We start from the raw sequence: 26,946 nt of genomic DNA on the forward strand, positions 1-26,946 counted from the left end.
ATGATCTTCTCAATTAGAAATGATCACATTTAGGCATTCATCCTGTTCTAATTTGAGTTACATTCATTGTATCCATACCAGGTAGATTGAAAACTCTAGCTTATTTTGTCTTTGTAGCCATCCCATATATGTGACTCAATATCTACCACATAGTAAAATTTCCATAAATTGGACTGAATTGTCATAAGCATTTCTTTGTTGTTGTTGTTGTTGTTGTTGTTTTAATGCAACTTTCAGGATGATTTCATAAGACTTTTATCATATCAGGAAGGAAAGCAAATTGGAGCTGGAAGAGATGTGGAGGAAGAGAAGTGTCTAAAAGTGAAAGTGAGGAATTTTTATTTCACAGTTCTGCCTAATCAATCAAGTGCATACTATGTGCTAAGGTTGTCAGGTGGTGCAGTGGATAGAGCACCAGACTTGAAGTCAAGAAGACCTGAATTCAAATCCAGGCTCAGGCACTAGCTGTGTGACCCTAGGCAATTCACTTTAACCCTGTTCACCTCAGTTTTCTAATCTGTAAAATGAACTGGAGAAGGAAATAGAAAACCATTCTAGTAACTTTGCCAAGAAAAATCCTAAATGGGGTCACAAAGAGTCAGCCACAACTAAACAGCAACAAATATGTGCCAGGCAGGCAAAACTGAAACAGTCCCTACCCTCAAGACCTGACATTCCACCTAAGGCATGTCTTCTCTACAATCAAATTTTTCAAGAGAACTAGAAAATAAAGAACAATGCCAGTCCTATTGAAATAAGGGAAGTAATTTGTTAAAATAACAGAGCAAGAGGCGGAGTCAAGATGGCAGAGTGAGAAGAAGCAATTGATACTAGCTCACCACTGACTCTTTGCAACAGTCTAGAAAATATCCCACTCCAAAATCTGATCAGGAAGAATGAGAAGAGTCACACTAAGTTATTTTTCCATTACACAGCAGCTTAGGGAGAGAGAGACAGACTGACAGAGAGATCTGTAGAAACTGGGGAAATACACACACACACACACACACACACATACAGAAACACACACACACAGTACATCCATTTCTCTTTCCCAGCTCCCACCCCCACCATCACTTCACAGAAAGTTCTCACCTAAAAGTACAAATGTAAGTTCCTGTGTCTTCTGGTAATGCTGGCAAAATCCAGAGAGCATCTTCCTTCACCCATGTTCTGCCTGATTTGCTGGTTCCTAGAACAGTCTCCTCGGAATCATTTTTATGCCATGACAGGTTGTAGTGGAGACTGAAGAGGACCCTGTTGTGGAACTTTGTGAAAGGGCTGTTCAGGACGACAGGTTCTCCTTCTACCTCAAATCTTTTAAAATAATCCCCAAGATACTGGCAGTTTTCTACAGTCAGAAAGGGTTAGAAAGGTCTCAGTTAGCTTTTGATTCTTGCACACTCATGAGTAAGCAGCAAGAGGCAGTGGAAAACACTCTAGATCTGGAGTCAGGGCAAGTGTGTTTGAATTCTGTCTCTGCCACCTACTTCTCTGTGTGATTTTAAACCAGTCATTTCTTGGCTCTGGGCATTCTCTCTGGCTGTTCCCCATGCCTGGAATGCTCTCCCTCCTCTATTCTAACTACTCTTACAAGAAGATTTCCCCAACCCTTCTTAATTCCAATGCCTTCCCTCTGTTAATTATCTCCTATTTCAGGAACGTGTAGAGCCCATACAAAATTGCATGCTGTCTTGGGGCGGGGGGGGCAAGAAGGGGGATGGAGAAACTTTGCAACTTATGGAAGTGATTGTTAAAAACTGAAAGCAAATAAATTAATAAATTTGGGGGAGGGGGAAGAAGTTAAAAAAACACAAAAAAATTTTCTAGACTATTTCCCATTTCTTCTGTACATAGCTTGCTTTTATATATTTGTTTACACCTTGTCACCACCATTAGATTGAAAGTGCCTTAATGACAGGAACTGTCTTTGGTCTCTTTTTTGGACTGCCAGCATTTAACATTGGCACTCAATGCCTGGCACTTGGTAGGTACTTAAATGTTTATTGAATTGAATTGAATTTCACTCCTCTGTTGGTCAGTTTCCTCTGGGTTCAATTCTCATCTCTCTATTAACCATGTGACCTTGGCAAGTCACTTAACATCTTCCAGGAAAGAAGAAAAAGCCAAACAAATTCCTCATCTGTAAAACAAAGGGGTTGGGATCCATTCCAGTTCAAATCACTGATTTCTAAAACACAGCATATTAACTCTATTTAGACCATGTCAAAACCATGGGCAGTTCAGCCAATCCAGTAAAAAAAAAAAAAAATGCTCTGTCATTTCACAGAAGAAAAAATGACAAATCCAGGTTGATCTGATGAAACTGAAATGAACCAGCTGATCTGATCACCCTCTCCATGTGGCTTCCCCTGATTTCCCTCAACCAGAAGGGATTCTGTCCTCAATGAACAGACACTTGATCTGTACCCCTCATGTGCTTCCATACTCTACTGAACCCAAGCTCCTTGGAATATACTTTTATCTTTGTAGCCCTAGTACCTAGCATGGGTACTTGGCATATAGAAGGAACTTGACACATGTTTGCTGATTGATTGATCGACTGAGTATATATCTTTTTCTCATCTGCTAGACAAGTGAAGGCAGGAGATATAATATGATTTATTCACCACTGGATCCTCATTAGGACCTAGCGTATTGCCTTGACCCATAGTAGATCATCAATAAGTATTTATTGCATTGGATTTGGCTACTGAATTGAACTGTTTGTATTTTATTTTTTTCATTTAGTGTCACATATATATGCAGCTACTGTGGTTTCATGTTCAGACAAAATAAATCCCTTCCACACAAGGGAAAACAAAAAAACAACTGCACTTGATGAGTTTCCACTCATCAGACTTTTTTTTTACCTGTGCTTTTCTTGGGCTGAATTTTGGAAGCAGAAACATTTCCTGCCAATACACAGAAAAAGAAGAGAAATCCAAATAACTTCTGGAGGCAGGAAACTGAAAGCTGAGATCCAGTACCTAGAAATCTAGAAAAGGTAAGAAAGGTCACACAGGAAACCACAGACCAACCCAAGTGTTGCACATATTCCCAGGGAATATTATAAACAGGCCATAGGACACTGGAAAACTGGCAATTAGCAAGTGAGACTAGACCAAAGGATCTCTTGGGTCTTGTATAGCCCAAAGCCATAACATAATCCTAGGATTGTAGAGTTTAGAGCCCTATTTCCTCATTTTACAGATAGGGAAATTAGACTCCTAGAGGAAGTGAGGACAGATCACAAATGAGCAGACAGATCACAAAGACATCTGACTCCAAATCCATCATTCTTACTATTGTACGTGTGAGATGGTCTGTTGAGAACACTATGGAAGTGTTCAGCTCATCTCTCTAGGAGCATGTCCTTATCACTAATTAATGTGGCTCCATCAGCACTCAGTAGTTGTGATGCACCATAGACTTTTGGTCCATAAATAGCTTTCAGGGAATCATAAAAGTGCTTTGAGTTATTACTATCAGTATAAAACTGAATTTCATCTGCCTTCTTACTGAGCCAGGAAGCCTGCATCTCTCCAAGCTTGCTTGTACTTTGCTTTTGATGTGAAGATAGTGAAGATATAGCGATATGTGATATATCATATATATATATGATATAATGATATAATATATCAGATATAATGATAGTGAAGAGTTAGCTAGCGTGTCTCTGCCTGAAATTGTCCTTGGGGGAAGGAAGCCTTAGGTCAATGAGATCAGAGCATTTATTTATTTATCCATTCATTCATTTATTCATTCATTCATTCATTTATTATTAGCAAGGTAATTATTCCTTTTGCTGATCTGCTCCCTCTCCCCACCCCTCCACCCCTACCCCCATCCCATTACTTAAGCATTATGTAAAGAACTTGGACAGGATTTGAGGAAAAAAATTAAAATTGCTAGATTTGCTAAATTCAGTTCTGCATACCGTATTTTTAATTGTTGTTGTTTCAGTCATGTCCAACTCTTTGTTGTCCCCTTTTGGGGGATTTTCTGGGCAAAGATGGTTTGCATTTCCTTCACCAGTTCATTTTACAGATAAGGAAACTGAGACAAATAGGATTAAGCAACTTGCCCAGGTGACACAACTAGTAAGTGTCTGAGAGCAGATTTGAACTCAGGTTTTCCTGATGCCAGGCCCAGAGCTGTATCCACTGGACCACCTACTTGCCCTATATAGCTAGCACTTTTTTAAAAATTATTTATTTATTTATTTATTTATTTTTAGATTTCAACATTCAGTTCCACAAACTTTTGAGTTTTAAATTTTCTCCCCTCTTCCTCCCCAAAACAGAGTGCAATCAGATATAGGCTCTACGTATACACATACACACACACACACACACACACACACACACACACACACACATACACACACACACACACATATATCTGCCACTTTTTTAAGAAGGACATTGATAAGCTAATAGATGAGGAAGGGCATCAAGGTCATGTTATACTATTGTTCAAGAATCTTCATTGGCTACTTATTTCCCATAGGGTAAAATACCAATGTCACAGATTGTCATTTAAGTACCCTCAAAACTGGAGCCAGCCTTCATTTCCCACTAGCTCTTCTTTACATTCTCTCCATTCCAGCCAAACTGGTCTATTTGCTGCTCCCCTGAATTCAATACTCTTGTACAAGTTGTCATCTATGTCCCAATATGTCCTCTCTCTTCAATTCCATCCTTTAGAATCCTTCACTTTCTTCAAGGCTCAGTTCCCTTGCTGCTTTCTTGCCTAGCTTCAATTTTTTTTAATGTTTGCTTGTGTGAAATACTCCATTCTACAACAATCCTGAATAAATGGAGAATCAGTATTCCACACATAACCTTATACTTAAAGATTAGGTTCTTTAGACTTTTCATGTCATTTTAGACATATTCATTATTTCCCCAAATCAGATGATAAATTCCTCAAAAATAGGAATCCTATCTTCTCTTTAGTTGGTTATCTCCCAACCTATATTATCTGCACAAAGAGATACTCAGTATTTACTTCAATAGTTTAAAGGGTCCAGATTTCCTCAGTGAAAGCAAGCTCTCCTTTCATCAACATAATATGGCACAGTAGAGTGCTGGGTCTGGAGTAAGGAAGGCCTGAGTTCAAATCCAGCCTCAGACACTGGGAAGTCACTTAACCTTTATTTGCCTCAGTTTCCTCATCTGCAAAATAGGGGCAATAATAGTCCCTACTACCTAGAGTTGAGTTTTTGTGCAGATCAAATGAGATAATAATTGTAAAGTGCTTAGCACTGTGCCTGGAGCAAAGAAAATGCTATAAATGTTAGCTATTATTATTCCATGTCTTAAGGGATCACATTCCATGAGATACCATGGCCAATGAAATTGTTGGCCTTGTGGCCAAACTTCTGGCCCTGAGCCTCTCTGAATTTAGTTAGCCTAGGCCTCAAATGACAGCTATGTGATCTACCAATGGTTAGGACCATCCTTGAAGTCATTCTGTCTTTGTAGTTCCTGCCTTTGAGCTGCCAGAGCCTTCAGTATAACTCACCATCACTTCCATACCACAATGAAGTATTAGAGGAGGAAATGAGTGAAGGGTGTTCAACACATATGATTAAAATATAACTTCATTATTCAGATTTAGACTGAGGACAAAAGTCAATCACTGTCCATCAAAATGAGTTTGTATCCATGTCCAGCTTTGGTAAGAATAGCTGGTATTTCCACAATGGGACATTTATTGTAGGTACATTTTGGCCTGGGAGGTTTCAGGCACATTTATCTTTGCTTTTTATAGACTGTGACCCACCAAGAGGTTCCCTACCTCTGAAATAGCCTGAAGGGTCCTGGAGGACTAATACATTAGAATGTAAGCTTCTTGAGGACAGGAGCTATTTTTCTTTTTATGTTGTCCTTATATTCCAATAGATATTTTATAAATGAAATTAAATTTCCTCAATCTCCTAAATCTAGGACACAATCTCTTTGGATCATAGTAAGCAACATTGCTGACTCTCCAGAAGAGTCCTAGAAGTTGTCCCAGAAAACAAGGAAAGTAAGGAGGCTCAAGAGATTTAGTGACTCACTAAATAAAGTCTTATAGTAATGGACCTTAACGGCTGCCATTCTGACAAGTCATAGTGAGTGGAAGGGAAGTGTGCTGAAATGAATCTTTGGGATGATTAATTTCTAATTACAAAACCAGAACCCCTGAAAGAAGAAATCTATGATGGAACTTTGCTACAAGAATGGTTTAAAAATGTCAAGAGTTTGGTTCAATTTGACAAGTACTTACGTTGAAATTCTGCCTCAGGTACTTACTATCTGAATGACTAGGCAAGTGACTTAAACTCCTTGAGCCTCAGTTTTCACCAGTTGCCACATCTATAAAACGAAAAGGTAGACTAGATGGTCTTGGAGAGCCTTTTCATCTCTAAGTCTATGATCCTATGATTCTAAGTGCTTATTATGTACAAAATACTATTCTAAGATTTCAGGGTACAATGATAAAATAAAATGACCTACCATCAAAGGAAAGCTAGAATTGAGTGCCAGGCTTGGAGTCAGGAAGACTCATCTCCCTGAATTCAAAACTGACTTCAGACACTTAATAGCTATATGATCCAGGGCACTTAACCTTGTTTGCTGCAGTTTCTTCATTTGTTAAATGAGCTAGACAAGGAAATGGCAAACCACTCCAGTATCTCTGCCAAGAAAAGCCCAAATGGAGTCATGAAGAGTCAGACTTGACTGAAAATGACTGCCATCAAAGAAATTACAATCTGGGGGGATATGCGCATATATATATTTAGCCAGGATTCCAGGAGAAATCCTAACAAAATAGCAGTCAAAATTTGGCACTCTCTCCTGAACTTTTGATAGGCATAACTATAATAGCTATAGTTGTGCTATAGTATAACTCAAAGTGCAGTATAGTACTTAAAAAGTCTCAGTGAATTCAGCTGATGATGAGATAACTTAGAGGTAAGGATGGTAGAAAGAGCTTTGGGAGATTTGTGTTCTAGTCTCTGGTATCACACTAACTAATGTCTGTCTGGGAGATCAATTAACCAATCAACTAGCATTTATTAAATGCTTTCTAAGTGACAGGCATTGTACTGAGTTCTGGGGATACAAAACCAAAAATGAACATGTCTCTGCCCTCAAGGAACTTACATTCTGTCAACAAAACATAAAATTCTCTGAGTTTGTTTCTTCAAAAGATGTAAGAGTTCTCTTACAGTCTTCCCATCTTATGATTCACTTTCTTTGGAATGTAATAAACAATTGCCTTTTAAGTAGTGAATCACAAACATCTGGCCAAACCTTGAGGATGATGGATAATTGGGGGCACACATCAATGCAAGCTAATAAAAGTCTATATTTTGTAAATTTTTCAAAAGAACATAGTTTTTTTTTTTTTTCAAGAACTTTGAGTAACAAGTTAGGATTAACAAAACCTAGATAAGCTGTTTTGGTGATGAAGAAAGTGTGAGACCTTCTTTGGTAAATAGAGGACATGTTTATTACATTAGTGGATTTTTCTGAAATATTTAAAAACAATTGTTTCAAAATTATGCATATCCTCCGTGATTTTATAAGTTGTACATTTGCTTAACAAAGTCCCTTTTTTAGTTGATCTATAGATAAATCCAGGCTTGAATGGCCACACACTTAAATATGCAGAATTGGAATTAAGGAAATTGTGGTGTAGGGGGTAGAGCACAAGACCTAAATTCAATTCCAGCCTCAGACACTTATTAGCCACGAGACCCTAGGCAATTTTGCTTAATCCTGTTTGTCTCAGTCTCCTCATCTATAAAATGAACTGGAGAAGAAAATAGCAACCACTCTAGTGTCTTTGCCAAGAAAACCCCAAAGGGAGCCATGGAGACTCACGATTGAAATGACTCAACAGCAACAAAAATAAATAAATACATTTCCAAATCATTGAAGAAAGGCACATTCTTTTGGGTCACTTAGATAGTTTCCTAATAGACTCCCAAGAGCTTCCTCAAAGGCAGCAAGGTTTAGAGAATAGAATGTAAGGACACCTACCAGCTATGTGACCATGGACACAGAGCTTCTGCTGCCTCATCAGGGAAAGGAAAATGATAGGTTGTTGTGAAGAAAGCATTTGGAATAAATCAATAACTATACAAATGTGAACAATGTTTATTATTGCTAGTGTGACTGGAATATGTCACTGAATGATCCCCTAGCACCCTGAGTTAGGACAGCTAGGAAGGGCAGTAGATAGTACTGGGCTGGGAGTCAGGAAAATTCATCTTTCTTAATTCAAATCTGGCCTCAGACACTGACCCTGGGCAAGTTACTTGTCCCTCTTTGCCTCAATTCTTCCCCTGTAAAATGAATTGGAGAAGGAAATGACAAACCACCCCAGTGTCTTTGCCAATAAAACCCCAAAAGTGGTTGTGAAGAAGAAGAAGAAGAAGAAGAAGAAGAAGAAGAAGAAGAAGAAGAGGAGGAGGAGGAGAAGAAGAAGGAAGAGGAAGAGGAAGGAGAAGAAGGAGAAGGAGAGGGAGGAGGAGGAGGAGAAGGAGGAGGAGGAGAAGAAGGAGAAGGAAGAGAAGCAGGAGGAGAAGGAAGAGGAGAAGGAGAAGAAGGAGGAGGAGAAGGAGAAGACTAAAGAAGAAGGAGAAGGAGGAGGAAAAGGTGAAAAAGAAGGAGGAGGAGGAAGAAGAGGAAGAGGAAGAGTAGCTGGCCTAGGTTCAAGGTAAGCTTCTGACACACTGTGTGACCCTGAGCAAGTCACTTAACTTCTCAATAACTTCTGCTCTAGCTAACTTTCCAAAGCTTTTACATTGAAAAGAAAGTGCCAATCTGCATCAACAGGACAAGTCTGCTTGTACTATTGTACTTCACTCTGTACCAGTGAAATCACAAGTCCGGTTGCTATCCCAGACAAACAGACAAACTGACAGATAGGCAGACAGGCAGAAACAAAGAGATAAGAGACATAAACAGAAACTCCATTTGTTTAGATAAAAACCATTCAAGCTTACAAAGGTGAATACAAATCATTTGACTTAGTTCTTTTTGCTTGCTAGTAAAAATTCATCACCCTCCTTGTCTCCAGCAGGTATTTTTCTCTAGAAAGTATACTCTTTGAGGACAGAGACTATTTTTCATGCTATCTTTGTATCCCCAGAACCTGCTTCAGTGCTTTGCTCACAGCTGGTGCTTAATATTTATTTTTGCTAAATTGAATCTAGTTGAATTGGTGTCCTCCCCAACCCATGCTAATTTCAAGTGAATGTGCACTGTCTGGAAATGCAATCTGCTTTAATGAGGCAAAAATGCTTTTACTGATTATTAACCAAAGCACAAGAGAGACAAGAAGTCACTGAGATTTAATGCACACCTCACATGGGAGCAAAGTGGTTTGGGTTTTTTCCCTTTCATGTTATATGTCACAGTGGCAATAAATTATATTCTGTTGTGGTACAGGATGTGTTGCAAAAGCTGAATTCTGAGAGCTATAGTCACCTCAGGTTGGCAACACAAACATAGTAACCTATTTTGAAAAAACATCCTAATCTAGTTTATAATCTACTGGTTGCTCTCTAAAATCACTGAATGACTCCTGCTATCTTTCTCCACTTCTGTTCAGCCCTCCCTCCTTCAAAATTAGAACATGATTTAGTAATCTCTTTTTTAGCTGTTTTTCAGTCATGTGTGACTTTTTGTGATCCCATTTGGGGTTTTCTTGGCAAAAATATTAGAGTGGGTTGCCATTTCCTTCTCTAGCTCATTTTACAAATGAGAAAACTAAGGCTAGCAAGGGTTAAGTGACTTACCCATGATCACACAGCTAGAAATTGTCTTTGATGGATTTGAACTCATGGGAAAACCAAAGCAATCAACTGCCTACATTGAATTGAAATTCTTAGCATCAGGAAATCTTCTTAGCATCAGGAAATCTGGATTCAAATTTAAATGAATCCTTAAGCAAGTCACTTAAGATTTCAGTTTCCTCATCTATCAAATGATCTATCAAACCTCAGAAAAGGGTTACAACTAGAGTCTCTGGGAAATGATGAGTCTCTGTTAAGACTAGAGGAAAAGGGAATTAGGATTATGCAAATTCATTCTAAAAATGCTATTTCTTTACCATAATTTCTTAAAGGGCATTTATTTAACACAAATTTAGAAAATGAGTTGATTTTGGAGCAATGGAGGGGAGATTAATGAGTTATTGAAGTTCTCTGACTTTGAATATAGAGGAGAGAAGGAAGGGAAAGGAAGAAAATAGAAGGAAAAGAAAGAATCCAAAAAGAAGCAGAAAAATTGGAGGAGAAAGAAGAGAAGATAAAGATGAAGGAGAATGAATGAATAAATAAAGTATTGATTAAGCACTTGATGTTAGGTATTGCTGGTACAAATAAAAAAAATTATATAGTCTCTCCTCTCAATATTAATGGAGAGAGACAAAACATTTAAGGATGTGGGGCCAGGGATGTGTATTGGATAGGGAAGTCAGACAGAATGGTGACTGAAGTCAGAGTAGTTGATTTACATGTCCCTATCAGAAATGGTAGAGAGGATATTCTTGTTCTCAGAGCTGGAATCTAAAGGGGAAAGGAAGTATGAGAAAACTGGGAACTCAGCAGCATGAGTTATTGAAATGACTGGGAAGTAGCAGGATGGGCTGGGTAAAGTGAAGGAATTATCAGATCCCCCGGCCACAGCTGTAAATGGAGGTGAAGAAGGCTCCAGTGTGGGGTGAATGGAGGCATTCCATTCACCGGGAAGTGACTTTTCCCTTCTTACACCAGGACTGAGACTTGAGCATAAAGAATTTTTACAAGTTTCTGGCTGCTCTGAATACTCACACGTTTCCTCCTTCCACTTGCCCTTGGATTCTACCTATACTTACTGCTGGTAGAACTATAATGTTATTTGAAAAAGATATTCCAAATGATTAAAAAATGGTGGTGTCAAAAGTAACCCATAAGAATTATAATAAACTTGAATTCTTTAAAAAAAAAAGCCCTCATTCACATGCTATTTAACGTACAATTGGACACAATTAAAGCAGACAAATCAATTACTCTTAAGCTGTCCAATTTTCCAAAAAACATAAATTAAGTAAATTTATAGCACTAAGATAACTTTTAGGGGCTAGTGCCTTCTCCTAATAATAGCTCACAGTACTCTGCATCACATTATCTCATTTGATATTCATAACAACCTTTTGAAATAGATGCTATTATTTATCATCCCCATTTTCTAGGTGAAAGAATGAAGGGTCAGAGAGGCTAAGTGATTTGCTGAGGGTCACATAGCTAGTGTCTGAGGAGGGTTTGAACCTGGGTCATCCAGGCTCCAAGACTATACACTATTCCCTGCTGTCTCATTCTGGGACTGACTACAAGCATCACCTGCCTGTTGTTCAAAGTTCAAACTTATAATTTCATTTATACAAAGTAAACCCTTCATTATTCTATTTTTAAAATATTTCAAACATAAACTCTGAAGATTTCTGAAAAGCCAATGCTGAAATAATGTCAAATGAATTTTGGACTTACATGCAGAATAAGAAATGCAATTTTGGACATGACCAATGTAAAAATATATTATAAATGACAATGCTTATGTGGCATATGAGTTCCTTTTTATTTCTATTTTTCTCCTTTTTTTCAGTGCATGTAAGGAGAAAGGAAGGGGAGGGGAAATGATTTCCTGTTAACTGGGGAATTTTTTTTAATTTTTAAGAATTTTATTTTTTAAGGTATTTTGAAATGAACTTCCAGAGAATTTAGCAGAATTTGAAAGTACTATGAGAAGATAGAAGAGAATAAACATTTATTAAGTACCTATTATGTGCCAAACCCTATACTAAGCATTTTAGAAATATGATGTCATTTGATCCTCACAACCCTGGGAGGTAGATGCTATCATTATCCCCATTTCATCACTAAGGAAACTGAGGAAGACAGAAGTTAAGCTACTTGTCCAGGGTCACACAGCTAGTTAGGGTCTAGGATTGGATTTGAACTCAGGTCTTCCTGACTTCACTCTCACAACTCTACCCTCTGTTGTTTTGCCTCTTCCTTTTTTTTTTTTTTTTTTTTTTGTATCCCTGGTGCTTAGCACAGTGCTCTGTGCATATTAGGCCCTTCATTGGGTTATCTTTTCTATATCACAACTTTCCCCATTGAGGTTTCAATGTATCACTGGTTGGCATAAGAAATTAAATGAGAATTTGGAGGGAGTTTTGTAGAGGCCTCAGATAATACACAGAGGTCAGTAAACAACATGGAAAAAATTTAGAAATCCAGAAATGCATTAAATATATGCATTGTATTGTATAATATCAACATATTTTATTTTTTAAAACCATAAATATATCCAAATTTTACAATAAGGTACTATAAACACCTCATAAGAGAAAAAGAAAAAATTCAGACTTCTCTAGTATGAAGGGAGGGCCAAAAATTTTATGTGGGTCTTCCAGATCATGGGGGCAATGCATCCCTAACCCCTGCGATGTGGAAGGGATAACTGTAGATGTTTAGTGATCAAATGACTGATTATACCACTTAGCTGTCTTAAGAGAATAACTATAGTTCACTCCATGAAAATATACCTCAGGGTGAAAAGGAGCTTGATTGAATTGAATTAGAATCTTCAGAGCAACCTCTTAAAATTATTTTTATTTCTCGAGAAAAAAAAACTCAGTTCTGTTGAGACACTCAGCTAGTCCAGTCTTGGAAAAATACATAAAAACATGAAGCTCTACCACCCATGGTTGTTATCACAATGAATTCCACATGACAGTGTCATAAATGTTCTTTGTACAGAACCGTCCATTGCCTTTTGGTAACAAAAAACAAAAAAGTCTAGATTGTTACTATGGGCAAATATATATCCAGACCTTCTCTAGATTAAATATCAGTGGAAAGTGCATCAGGACTGTTTCATCAGGACTGTTTGGATGTAAGGGCAGCTGCTCTTTGGAAACTAAAGCAAGAGCAAGCATCAGAGTAAGGGATGACTGTGTATCTGGTCTAGAAAGGCACCAGCAGCAGATCACAGAAGCTTAGAAGCCCCATCTCTCATATTGTTGATGAGGAAATGGAAAGAAAAAGTGATTTATTTCAGGATCCATAGCTAATGTTATAAATAATTCTTGTGGCTCTCTTTACTCCATTCTGCATCAGTTCATATGTTCCTCCATGTCTTTTTGAAATCATCTATTTCCTCATTTCTTATAGTATAATAGTAGTCCATCACACATATGTGCCACAATTTATTCAGCTGTTCCTTAAATAATTAACATTCCTTTAGTTTCTAATTTCTCATCCTCACAAAAAGTTGTTGTAAATATCTGTGTGCCTAACAGATCTTTTCCTCTTTTCTTTTTTCTCTTTCTTACTATAACATCAATATTGTAAAAAATGAATAATTTTGAAAGCTTTTATAAAATGAAGACGAATGAAATGGACAGAAACAGGAAGATAATTAGACACTAGCAAGGTAAAAAACAAACGACTTTGAAATATGATCAATACAATGACCATTCATGATTCTGCAATTCTTCCTTCTGTTGGACCTAAATTGGCTTCCTTGTACTTTCTTCCCAGCATTCTATTTTTGTTTTCTGTGTGTAGGTGGTAGGCGTGGGCATCAGAACCAATTGGGGCTGAGGAACACAGGACAAGCCTGTTTGGGTGAACCCTCAGCCAAGATTCCGATGGTTTCCTAAGAAGGCAGTTAGAGTTTGGCAATCTGGTGACTCTGGCCTTTGTTTTATCTTGTAGAAGGTAGGCCCACTTCAGTGTTTCACAATTTCTAATTCCTTTGCCCCAGTGCCACACACATCTATGGAAGCCCTAGGAGAAACCAAGGCTAAAGACTTTCCAAATGCAGGATATTAGCGTGTGAGGTGGGATGACATAAGGATCCAGGGACCCTGTCACTAAGCTTTAGAATCAGGAAGATTCAAATCCTCCTCCAATGCATTGTCAGGCACCCAAATCCAGTGGGGAAGTGGGAAGCTTTGTTAGGCCTATATGTAGCAAGAATGCTGCTTCCTATAACATATGTGAGTAGTGGAGGAGTTAAGAAATATTTATGTTACAAAGCATAACCTCATTCCTGTAAAACCACCAGCATTTTGCCTAGGAGTCATTCAGACTGTCTGCCCTGTTTCTACTTTGCATTGAGGTTTCCTTCCTGCCTGCATGTAATCTTACTTCTTGAAATATCAGCTCTTCTGTCAGGCCTTTTTGCTACCTCTTTTTGAGTACTAGAACCAATGACTAAAAGACTCACCAGTAAATCAGGGGACACAACCTCCCCTCCCACTTTCATACTCTCTTCCTTCTCCTCAATATTTCAAATCATCATTTACGTTTTATGGCAACCCAAGTTATGACCAGGCTGCCTAGAACCCTCGGTAATCAGCACAAGGATTGGATCCTAAATTGAAAGCTGGAGAGGCAAGCTATGGTCAGGGAAGAAGGGAAACCAAATCTCCATTCCAGTTCCTTTTTCCGATCAGCTTCCTCATAATATGAATAAATAATATAAACAATATAAAACAAACCTACTTGGTTTTCTATATCTCAGCCTTTCAGCTCGTTGCATATACTTATCATATCTCTCATTCTCTCATTTTTGCTGCCTTGGGGCATGCAATCAAACCAATTCTTTTGTTGTTGTTACTGGAAGAGGACCATGACATCAGGAAGAAGTGAAGGAGGATTGTGCAAAGTCATCAGTCTCACTCTCATCTAGAGCCATTTGGGTCCAGTGGCAAGATATAGATCAGCTCCTTCAGGTACTTCTCTTAGGAGTACCTATGAGCCATTCTCCCATACTGCAATTTTTCTTTCTTTCTTCCTTAAATCTTTAGCTGCAACTTCTTTCTTTCTTCTTGTTTTCTGAATGTTGCGAATGGAAAGATTAATTCAAATCCTCCATAGGCAGCTAGGTGGCACCACAGATAGAGCCACCAGGTCTGGAGTCAGAAAGACCTGAGTTCCAATCCATCCTCAGGTGCCTACTAGCTGTGTGACCCTGGACAAGTCAATTAATCAATAAACATTTATTAAGTGCCCATTATATGACAGGCATTATCACTTACCTACTGTTTACTTCAGTTTCCTCAATCATTAAATTGGGATCAATGGTTGTTGTGAGGATCAAATGAGATAATATTTGCAGGGTCCACATGGTAGTCACTTAATATACACTTATTTCCATCCTTCCTTCCACAGGTCTCTTTTCTGCCTCTCTGCATAAGTAGAAGGAAGGGGTCCCCACGTAGGACTGAAGGCCATTCTGTATTTTTCTTTGTTTCTGGTGTTGCAATTTTCCAAAGAATTTACCAAGTAGTCAGAATATCAGTGATGAACTTTCCTGTATTTAGTAGATTAGGATTTGTTTGTTTTTTGGGAGGGAAGACGGGGTCCCCCAATATCATCCAAAATAACAAACAACCACTCATATACCTGATTCCACTGCTTATCGGCGTGCTCAGCTTTCCAACTTGGCCCACTTTGCCCCTCTAAACAATCAGTTCAACACCCTTTACCACATCTCCCTCCTGCTTCCAGGTGCTCACTCTATTGGTATTAGACTAAGTGTGGATATCTTAGCCTACTACATCTCAGAATTCCTTAGCTTGAAATCTACCAGCCTCTGCCTCCCCAGGAGCATGTCACAAGCCACGATACCTGGCCTAAATCTGGTCTCTAGAAAACATGATTTTTTGTTGGGATCACATTCAAAGTCTTTCCTGCAGATCCTGTGCCTTCAAGAACTGTTACCTTTGTGCCACTGAGAGGCATCAGACTAAGATTTGTGCCATGAGTCTTTCCGTCCTTTGCTAGGATAATCCTCAGAAAGTAGACTGGTTTTAGTGCATGCCTTTAAGTTATCTCCAGACTAAACATCATCATTTCCCCCAAAATCACAGAATGTTAGCCTTGGAGAAGAATTAGACATCATTTTGAACAATTGCCCGCATTTCAAAGATAAGAAAACTGAAGTCCAATAAGAAGAGGTCAGAAGTTTATAAGACCAAAGATTCAGAGTGAGAAGGGCAATCAATACAGCTAACAATAGTTATACCTTAATTCATGAAGTAATTATTCATAGTGCTACAAATAGTCACACATAGGAAGTATGGTATTAAATTCCTAAAGCCTCAATGCTTTCATTCAGACTAATGTGTCAGTAATAAAGGATAGTATTTAACCAAAAGGAGGCCCTGGAGCTTTAATATCTATGTTAAGATATTGGCTCTCTCATTAGCTGGCTGTGCAATTTGAATAAGCCTCTTAATTCTGCCAGCCTCAGTTATCTCATCTGTAATAATGTTTTTTAATTAAAAAAAGGAGAGCGAAGGGATTCAAAGGACACTCTGACAGCTTTCATAGTCTATGATACTCTGTATTTTAATAGCCTTTGATACTTTGATAGTTTGTCTATGATACTTTGTATTTTTTTTAATCTTTCCCAGTTCTGAAATTCTGAAACTTACAGTGGAGTATTAGAATTGGATCAGAGGACCTCAGTTCCAGCTAATGTTCTTTGACTTATTACCGTGTGTGACCTTGCAAAAAGCACAAAATGCCTTTGGGTCTCAGTTTCCTCATTTGTAAAATGAGAGATGGCTCCTGAACTTCCTTCCATCCCTGAATCTTATCATCCTATGATCTATTTCCATCATCTGGATGAACTCTTGCTTCCTGACAATGCTTGCTCTTTGATAACTTGATTCTTTCAAGATATTATCAGTCATTTAAACCTTCATGTGCAGGATGTATTTAAGGGTAGGTTCTAAGAACCAGAAAAGAAGAAAGAGACTGAGGGCACTGGGGGAAAAAAGAGCTAAGGGAAGGAGAGGAAGCTGGTGGAGAAGTCTATGTAAGCAAAAGATAAAAGTCTACTTACAATTTCCTACATTCACCGCTGACCTTAGACCAGTATTTCATTATGTTCCCTAACTTCTTTTAAGCTAAATAAATGGAACACAAAGAACTTATTCACAACGTACCATGGTTAGCGTGTTTGTTATTGTTGAGTCATTTCCAACTCTTTTTTACCCCATTTGGAGTTTTCTTGGCAGAGAGACTGGAGTGGTTTAGTATTTCCTTCTCCAGCTCATTTTACAGATGAGGAAACTGAGGCAAGCAGGGTTAAGTGATTTACCCAGGGTCACATGGCTAGTGGGTGTCTGAGGCCAGATTTGAACTCAGCTCTTCCTGACTCCAGGCCTGGCACTCTATTCACTGTACCACTTAACTGCCCTATGGTTAACATACTTAGGAGTCACATAAACTAGACACAGGGCTTATCTCCCTACTATGTTCTCCTATAGTTAACAGTTCCTCCATATGTTTATATCCCACTTAAGTAACCAAGAAGGAAGCAGAATGATTTAAGAGGGAATTACATAGAGATTTAAAAAATTGATTTCAATTTCCATGTTTGTTAGGCAGACAAGTTGTTCCAGTTACAAAGAAGAAGGAAAAGTAAACAGCCCTGCAAGAAAACAACTGATGGGAAAGGCAGTTTGGCCCTGGTAGAAGGCAAAGTAGGGGGCCATGAACACAGCCAGGGTAGTAGTGAGGACATCTGAGAGTATTTTTAAACTATTATAGTATAGTATTATATTATAGTATAATATTTATCACAATATATTTTATTATATTTATTATAATGGTATATTTTATTATATTATTTGCTGTAATATAATATTTTATTACATAGCTTATAATATTTTATTATATTTATCATAATATAATGTTTATTATGATATAATATATTTTATTATATTTAACATACTATCATAATATATATTATTATATTTATTATAATATAATATTTACTAAGCCTTACAGTTAACAGTTATTTGATATGTATCATTTCATTTGACCTTCACAACGACCCTGTGGGCTAGTAGAGCAGATGCTGGCATTTTCATTTCACAGATGAGGAAAGTAGGTCTTAAGAAAGTTAAGTGGTTTCCTCAGGGTCATGTTGTTAGTGACAGAAGGAGGACTGGAATCCAGGTCATTTGAATTCTACTCCAGTATTTTGCCTATTATGCTACCCATCACTAGGTGCTAGAAAGGACACATCCTAGAAGAAGAGGACAAAACACATAGAACAGTGAAAGGGCCACCAAAGGATGGAGATGGAAAGCCCCTAAGCAAATCTCAACAACCCCTCAATTTTGTTGAAAAAAGGAATTTTTGAAAAAATAAATAGACTCACCTACATTTAGATAATTCCTTGAGCTCTTTAAAGATAAGTACTCTAAGAAGAGATGAGAAGTAGTGGTTCTAATATGCTTAGAACATATTCACCTCTTCTTGTCGTGTCCCATGAGAGATTATTGTCCTCTTAATGGAAACAGCATCTATTTCTCCACTCTCTCCTCCATTTCTATCTTCAAAACTCCTTACCTGTGGTTCTGCATTCTTTTACTTTGTCCCTGCTTGTGAACAGGAGGCTGCAGGCAAGGATTTTCCCTTCAGCTCAAGGGTTCAGCTCTTGTGGCAGTAGATTTATAGGCTCTTACCTCACCTCCCTCCTCCACCACACACACACATACACACACCCCGACACACACTCCTCCGTTTCCCAATCAGGTTTGTGTCAGTCCCAAAACTGACTGTGCTGACACACCTTTTTCTTTCCTCCTCCCCAAAGAGCACCTCTCTAGGGCACCAGTCCTATTGGATGCCTCTGCTCTCTGCTCTCTGCCCTCCCAGAAAGGGAAGTGACAGCAACTTCTGCTTCAATTTCCCCTATTTGAGTGTGCATGTGTGTATAATGAGCTACACATTGTGTACTTCCAGATGATAGAGGTGGTATTTCAGTAAAGCCTGAATTATTATGATGGATGGGGTGTTTAGTCATTGAAACATTAGGTCTCAAGGGGGATGGACCATTTAACCAGGTTATGATGGGTTTGTTTTGCTTAGGGACTTCTAACAACATGTTGTTTACTCTGTTTTTTGGAATTTTTGAGAGTTTTATTAGTGTTTCTTTAATTGAGTTTTCTGGAGCCAGTCCCAAAGCTGAGTTTTGAATTAGAGACCTCAGGCCATGTTTATCTGAATAAGGCAATTAACTCCAGAATCTGGACCCTGCTGCCTGTGACTGAATGAGGTTTTTCACCCCAACTCCCTTTGCTCCTTTTCTCTAGGGACTTAGGAACAGTGTCTAACATAAGAAAGGGCTTTATACTAAGATAATGAATGGGGAGAGTTGATGGCCTTCACTGCCCAGCAGGAATAGTGTTAACTTTCGCTACAATGACCCTGTGAGTTAAATAGTCAATTTTCTACTTTACAGATTAGGAACCTGAGGCTCTGAGAGGGTAAAGTGAGTCATAAAACTAGGATCTGAGCTAGGATTAGAACCTGGATCTTTTTGTTCCCAGTCCCTTAATCTTTCCATATTCCCATTTTGGCCATAATAGCTAATATTTCTAAAGCTCTTGAACGTTTGCAAAGCACTTTATATATATATATGTATGTATATGTATGTGTATATATATATATATATATATGTATATGTATGTATGTATGTATATTATATCATTCAAGCCTCACAAAAAGCATTGGCTAATTCAGACCCAGCATAGAAATAAACAGAGCAGTCATATACATGGAAACAACACTGAGACAATCAAAACTGAATGCTGCTAAATTATGAAGACTAACCTTGGCCTTAGCACAGCAATACAAAAAGCACTACAGCACAGAGGGAAACACACTTGCCTTTTGAGTCGGACGCCCTAAGTTCAAATCTCATACTTACTGTATGTGTGACTTTGGACAAAACACTTAAGGATTTTAGTTTTACTCTTTGTAAAATGGGGACAGAAGGAGAATTGGACTAGATAGTGGAGGCAGCTAGGTGATATAATGAATGTAGGGCTAGGACTGGGATCAGGAAGGCTTGAATTCAAATACTGCCCCAGATACTTACTAGCTTTGTAACAAATGGCAGGATCTATTTATCAAACATATGTTATTTGCAAAAGGAGAGACGGAAGGAGCTTAATGGGTTTTTAGATAATTCTTGCAAATTTAATGAAACCAAACAGGTCTATTTGAATAAAACTTCCTTTCTCTGTGCCTCAATTTCCTCATCTGTAAAATGAAGGATTTAAACACGACCTGGACAACTTGGCAGTAGGTAGGGGCCAAAATTAAAACAGACCAAACTGCTTTGGGCCACAGATAAGTTAGACTAGGAACAGACTGACAATGATTGGTTGCCATGAGTCACGTGACAAACAGAAGAGAGTGCACAGTGGCAACCCTAGATTTTTCAAGGGCTGCCTGAAATCCTTTGGTGGGCTGCAAGTGGCGTGGGGGCCTTATGTTGTGCAGGCCTGGGTTAGACTCAAAGAGTGCTAGGTTCTGCTCCAACTTCAAATCTATGATGTTAGGGCCCTATGAATATCCTGAAGAAAATAGAGAATTTAACTATGCTGCACTCCTTTGCCAACTAGAGAAGATAGCAATTTCTAGGATTCAGTTCCAATCAAATGAGACATCACACAATGAGAAGAGTCATAGAGCTATAGAATATTAAAGCAGGAAAGCATCTTTAACGTCCTTCTTCTACAGATGAGGAAAACTGAAGCACTGTTATTTAATCAGTCAACTACTTGTTAAGCATGGTCTGTGGGCCATGTGATGTGCTAAGTGCTGGGAATTTAAAGAAAAGCAGAAACAGTCTTTTTCCTCTGGGGATTCATTCTAATGAGGAAGACAACACTCAAACAACTATTCACAATACAAGCTGTATATGGGATAAATGGGAGATAGCATAAAAGATTAAGGAAAGGCTTTGAGCAGAAGGTGGGGTTTTAGCTGAGATTAGAAGGAAGCCAGGGAAACCAGAGGGGAAGAGGGGTAGTATTGCAGGCATAAGGACAGTCAGTGAGAATGCAGTGAGGAGATGGAAAGTCTTATTCGAGGAATAGTTCGGGTCCAGAGTCACTGGATCACACAACACACGGAGAGGAGTAGAGTGTTAGAACACTAGAAACAGAGGAAGGGACCTGGTTATGAAGAGCTTTAATAGAATTCTATATTTGATTCAGGAGGTAACAGGGATTCAGTGGAGTTTCTTGTACCAGCCAGTGGAGTTGGAAATGGTATGAAAAAGCTCATGCCTTAGGAAATTCTATTTGACAGTTGGTGGGAGAAACCTGAGGAAAGGAGACCAACCAGAAGGCTGTTGAAATATTGGCATATAAAAGAGCCAACCTAATAGTTCATTTAATTGGCTTGGTAATTAATAAATCTGTTAAAATACATTAATGCATCAAAATAGCATTTGTTGAGCCACACAAAATGATTATATTATACTTATCTTAACATTTTTGTTCCCAGGGCTAATTGTTGGTAAAATCTCTCTCTCTCTCTGTCTCTCTGTATATGAGTGCACCTTTCTGTCTGTCTGTTTGTCTCTGTCTCTCTCCCCCATCTTTCAAAATAAAATACCCACTATATTTATGTATATATATTTGTATGTCCTACCTGCTAGACTGAAAATTCTAATGGCAGACAGCATATCCTCTGTATGTAAGCCCTTAATGGACTTGTATTTAAGGAATGAAGGAAGAAAAGAAAGTTTAGATGAGAAATAAAGGACATAGTGTTTGGATCTAGACAAGTATGTTATGTCAGCGTGGATTCATTTCAGCCAGTGTGGATTCATTTTAGCCAGAAAATTTTGTCTAGAATCATCAGACCATCCCAAGACAGAGAACTCCAGAAAATCAACCATGCTTTCTGCAGTCCATATAAACACATCTCTCTTAGTCCATCTTGCTCCACTACGTTTGTAGAAAACTCCAACAAGTACTTAAGCCATGTTTTGGTCAACAAGGGATGTCCCCTTGTAGAGGCACAGCTGTAAATCTTGTAATTTAGAAAAAGAGGTCTGTACAACTCTTTCTATGGATAAAGTACAATCACAAAGGAATAGCTTACTTGGTCTTTTTAGGAAGAAGAATTTCAGAATCAAGTCACCCAAAAGTCAGTCTCTCAAGCATTGCTCCTGGCATAAAATCTAAGAAGAAAAGTAAGCTTTTTTTTGTCTTTCAGATAGTTGCCCTGCCTCATCTGACTCCAGAGGAGTCATGTGGGACACCCTTAGGATCTCTTTCCACTATTATCCACAGCAGCTGGGTGGGATTTCCCTTCCCTCCATCCCCAATGATGTAATGGGAAAGGGATGACCTACAAAGTATAAAAGCCCTGCTGAAATTTCTCTGATTTTCCAGGAGAAAATAATTTAGGATGCCTACTGTAAGAACTGAGCAGATAACACCTCATTTTTCAAGTTTGGGGGACTCTAAAGAGACTTTATAGGTTCAAGAATCAGCAACCAATGAAAAGAAATAAGCAAAAGGTCCTTCCCCCTTTCCTTTCACTGTATAGCAAAAGGATGAAGGAAGGTGACCCTGGCTGACTTCATGCCCAAATTTGAGATAGGAGGAGTGGGAAAAGAGCAGATGAAATCCTTCATGACTTAAAATACAGAATAGATGTGACTAAGAATTCCTCCATCTAGGGGAAAATAGTAGGAAGGAAGGAAACTGCAGAGGCCAGTCTAACTGTGTAGGCAGTTAAAATAGGATGGAGCAACCAATCCCAAAGGACTGATAGTCTAAGGCTGAGCAAGGGAATGAGGTCTCTCTATGTGAAAACAAGAAATAAAGGAAATGTACCTCCTCACAAGCATCCCCTCCTTTAAGTCAGTGCCCTATAACAGAGCTCTGATCACCCTACCCTAATTATGGCTCTGAAATATGATCTTACCACTACATGTATGAGACCACAAAAGAGAGGAAGTTCTTAGGACAAAAAGAAAAAAAAGGGGATAGCATAATATGGAAAGAGTAGTGAATTTAAAATAAAAGAAAGGCATAGGTTCTGGTTCTGCTTCTGACACTTTCTTGGAGAAGACATCTGTCAAGAAAAATCAACCTTAGAGGTTAAAGAAACAGAAGGAACTTGTGTAAATAGAGACATTCATATTGGCAAAGACAGCAGGATGAGCCTTACTGGATTTCTATCTTGAGGACATCTCCACTATCATCTGGAGATTTTAGCTACCTCATACAGTGGTGGTGAGTACCAAAAGATGTTGGTAAAGGGCTTTGCAGACATTAAAGTTCTAGATGAATGTCAGCTATCACTACTACCAGACACAGTGTTGATTTTTAAAGATATATTACCTCACTGGAGCTTCTTTAAGAAGCATTATCAGTATTGCAAAAATGTGCATAGAGATTCATTCGTACAAGATACTCAGACTTGTATTTAGTTTCCAAAGTTTCTGGATTCATTTGGGTAAGAGAGAAAGGAAGAAGAGAATATCCAAGATCAGAAATAAGAGGAGGACACAGGATTTAGAGTTTAGAGGTAGCTTAATGATCATCTAATCCAGTCCTTTCACTTTTTAGATAAGGAAATTGGTGTCAAGAGAAGGTAAATGACTCGCCCAAAGTCACAGAGATTAGGATTCAGACCCAGATTGCCTGACTCCAAATTCAATGTTTTTTCCACTATAGTAGGATCACCAACCTATTGAGGAGTCCATGGCTTCTGGAGTGTGTACAAAGGAACCCTGCTTAAGGCAACTTTGGGTCAGGTCTCATGCCAATGTCAGATAGGGAGAGTTTGAGAGCAGTGTGGTATAGTGGATAGAGAATTACTCATGAAACTGTGAAGACCTTGGTTCAACTCCTCAAGTGCAAGCCTGAACAAGTTATTTAACCTCATTGTTCTAAGACTGTAAGCTGCCCAGGTACTGGCATATCCATAACAGGAGTTTTCTCAATCAGGGATTTAGAAATCACAGGGCCAGGCCCTTTCTATTTTACTTTATCTGCACTATTATATCTGTATAAATATTTTACTCCTAAGGGAATGTTTAATCATGTATCATCAGTGGGATGTACCAGTAATCCAAACAAGTGACAAATCATAGTGTTTTAAAGGTGTTTTTCAGACAAACCAGTGAGGTAGATAATAGCTATATTATTATCCTTGTTTAAGAGATGTCATCAATATCAGAACCAGGATTTGAACTCAGACCTTCAAATACTATAGGGGATTGAGGAAGGACTCATCATAGAGAAAGCAGTATTGTGGAGGAAGTAGACTGAGTCTGGGGAAAACATCTCTCAAAAAAAGCAACCTTAGAGGTTAAAGAAACAAAGGGGACTTGTGTAAACAGAGATCTTTTGACCACCAGAGATAGGGTGAGCCTTACTAGATTTCTATCTTGAAGAAGGCCTCCACTATCCTAGACATCTGCCCCACCAGAATATTCAGATAACATAAACTACTAAGAAAACATCTCCACCGGAAGAAAACTGATCTTTGAAAATTCATGAGGCCTCAAGGTTAACAAATTTCAGCCCCCAAGTTAACATATTCTCCCCCAAATCACCTGACAGTCTTTCCCTAATATTCCATCTCCCAATGAGAGAAAGCAAATAATAGTCTCCTTTTGATTAAAAAATGTTACCTGGGGGCGGAGCCAAGATGGTGAAGTAGAAAGACGCACATACACATAGCTCTGAACACACAAACCACAGAACAGCTAGAGGGGACCAAGCCAGGGCGAATTCTGCACCCAGAGACCACAGAGTATTGGAGCGAGGGAGATTTCTGCTCCGGAGAGACCTGCAAACCTCTCGCGGGGGGTCCGTTGCGCTGCGGACGCGGAGCCCAGCTCAGACCTGCGGTGGCTGCGGCTCCGAGAGGTACAGATCCGAGCAGGCTTCAGAGACGGGATCTCCAGCGGCGGCACAAGCCCCTCCACTCACAGGTGACGAGAGTCGGTGAGAGAGTCTCTTTGGCGGGTCGAGAGGGGAGTGGGGTGCCCCCATGGCTCGGGCCCCCCCCCCCCCAGGAGATAGAAGCTGAGAGGTGGCTGCAGACAGGGGCTCCCCAAGCGGGCGGGAGCCTGGATCCATTGTGGAAGGTCTGTGCATAAACCCCCTGAGGGAACTGTGCCTGAGAGGCAGCCCTGCCCCCACCTGACCATCTGAACTTAATTCTCACACAGAATAGCAGCCGTGCCCCCGCCAAAAGCCCTAAGGCGGGAAGCAGCATTTGAATCTCAGTCCCCAAGCGCTGGCTGGGAGGATCAGGAGGTGAGGTGGGTGTGAGGAGAATATTCAGAGGTCAAGCCACTGGCAGGGGAGAATGCCCAGAAAAGGGAAAAGAAATAAAACTATTGAAGGGTACTTTCTCGGAGAAAAGACACTTCCTCCCTTCCTTTCTGATGAGGAAGAACAATGCTTACCATCAGGCAAAGACACAGAAATCATGGATTCTGTGTCCCACCCCACCCAATGGGCTCAGGCCATGGAAGAGCTCAAAAAGAATTTTGAAAATCAAGTTAGAGAGGTGGAGGAAAAACTGGGAAGAGAAATGAGAGGGATGAAAGAGAAGCATGAAAAGCAGATCAGCTCCCTGCTAAAGGAGAACCAAAAAAATGTTGAAGAAATTAACACCTTGAAAACTAGCCTAACTCAATTGGCAAAAGAGGTTCAAAAAGCCAATGAGGAGAAGAATGCTTTCAAAAGCAGAATTAACCAAATGGAAAAGGAGATTCAAAAGCTCACTGAAGAAAATAGATCTTTCAAAACTGGAATGGTACAGATGGACGCTAAGGACTTTTCGAGAAAGACAGATATCTCAGAACATACCGTGCAGATTCGAAAAATGGAAGATAATGTGAAATATCTTATTGGAAAAACAACTGACCTGGAAAATAGAATCAGGAGAGACAATGTAAAAATTCTGGGACTACCTGAAAACCATGATCAAAAGAAGAGCCTAGACATCATCTTCCATGAAATTATCAAGGAAAACTGCCCTGAGATTCTAGAACCAGAAGGCAAAATAAATATTCAAGGAATCCGCAGAACACCGCATGAAAGAGATCCAAAAGGAGAAACTCCTAGGAGCATTGTGGCCAAACTCCAGAATTCCCAGGTGAAAGAGAAAATATTGCAAGCAGCTAGAAAGAAACAATTCAAGTATTGTGGAAATACAATCAGGATAGCACAAGATCTGGCACTCTCTACATTGAGGGATAGAAGGGAATGGAATAGGATATTCCAGAAGTCAAAGGAACTAGGACTGAAGCCAAGAATCACCTACCCAGCAAAACTGAGTATAATACTTCAGGAGAAAAAATGGTCTTTCAATGAAATAGAAGACTTTCAAATTTTCCTGATGAAAAGACCAGAGCAGGAAAGAAAATTTGACTTTCTAACGCAAGAATGAAGAGAACCATGAAAAGGCGAACAGCAAAGAGAAATCATAAGGGACTTACTAAAGTTGAACTGTTTACATTCCTACATGGAAAGACAATATTTATAACTCTTGAAACATTTCAGTATCTGGGCACTGGGTGGGAGTACACACACACACACACATGCACACACGCACACATACATAGAGACAGAGTGCACAGAGTGAATTGAAGAGGATGGGATCATATATTAAAAAAAAAAAAATGAAATCAAGCAGTGAGAGAGAAATATTGGGAGGAGAAAGGGAGAAGTTATATGGGGCAAATTATCTCCCATAAAAGAGGCAAGCAAAAGACTTATTAGTGGTGGGATAAAGAGGGAAGGCAAGAGAAAAACATGAGGTCTACTCTCATCACATTCCACTAAAGGAAAGAATATAATGCACACTCATTTTGATAGGAAAACCTATCTCATAATACAGGAAAGTGGGGGACAGGGGCACAAGCAGGGTGGGGGGGAGGATGGAGGGGAGGGCATGGGGAGGAGAATGCAATACGAGGTCGACACTCATGGGGAGGGAAAGGACCATAAGAAAATAGAAGTAAAGGGGGACAGGATAGGATGGAGGGAAATATAGTTAGTCCTATACAACACAACTAGTATGGAAATCATTTG

General features: G+C 39.1%; 1 protein-coding gene across 7 annotated transcripts in view; it reads right to left on the reverse strand.

Annotated features, from left to right (window-relative positions):
- Positions 1–26,946, reverse strand: part of IL1R2 (interleukin 1 receptor type 2) — an 87,425-nt gene that overhangs the window by 55,091 nt on the left and 5,388 nt on the right. For 3 of the 7 annotated variants that reach the window (XM_072621581.1, XM_072621582.1, XM_072621580.1), the window contains exons 1-3: positions 18,428–18,720; positions 2,874–2,998; positions 1,096–1,351 (exon numbers count right to left, since the gene is read on the reverse strand). In XM_072621581.1, the coding sequence (XP_072477682.1) occupies positions 1,096–1,351; positions 2,874–2,998; positions 18,428–18,441 (395 nt within the window). In that variant the 5' untranslated portion in view covers positions 18,442–18,720. Of the gene's footprint in view, positions 1–1,095; positions 1,352–2,873; positions 2,999–18,236; positions 18,722–26,946 lie in introns of those variants that run through there. The other 4 variants (XM_072621579.1, XM_072621578.1, XM_072621583.1 and 1 more) reach the window with 4 other exon arrangements.

Source organism: Notamacropus eugenii, chromosome 6, assembly GCF_028372415.1.
Source record: "Notamacropus eugenii isolate mMacEug1 chromosome 6, mMacEug1.pri_v2, whole genome shotgun sequence".
Classification (NCBI taxonomy): domain Eukaryota; kingdom Metazoa; phylum Chordata; class Mammalia; order Diprotodontia; family Macropodidae; genus Notamacropus; species Notamacropus eugenii.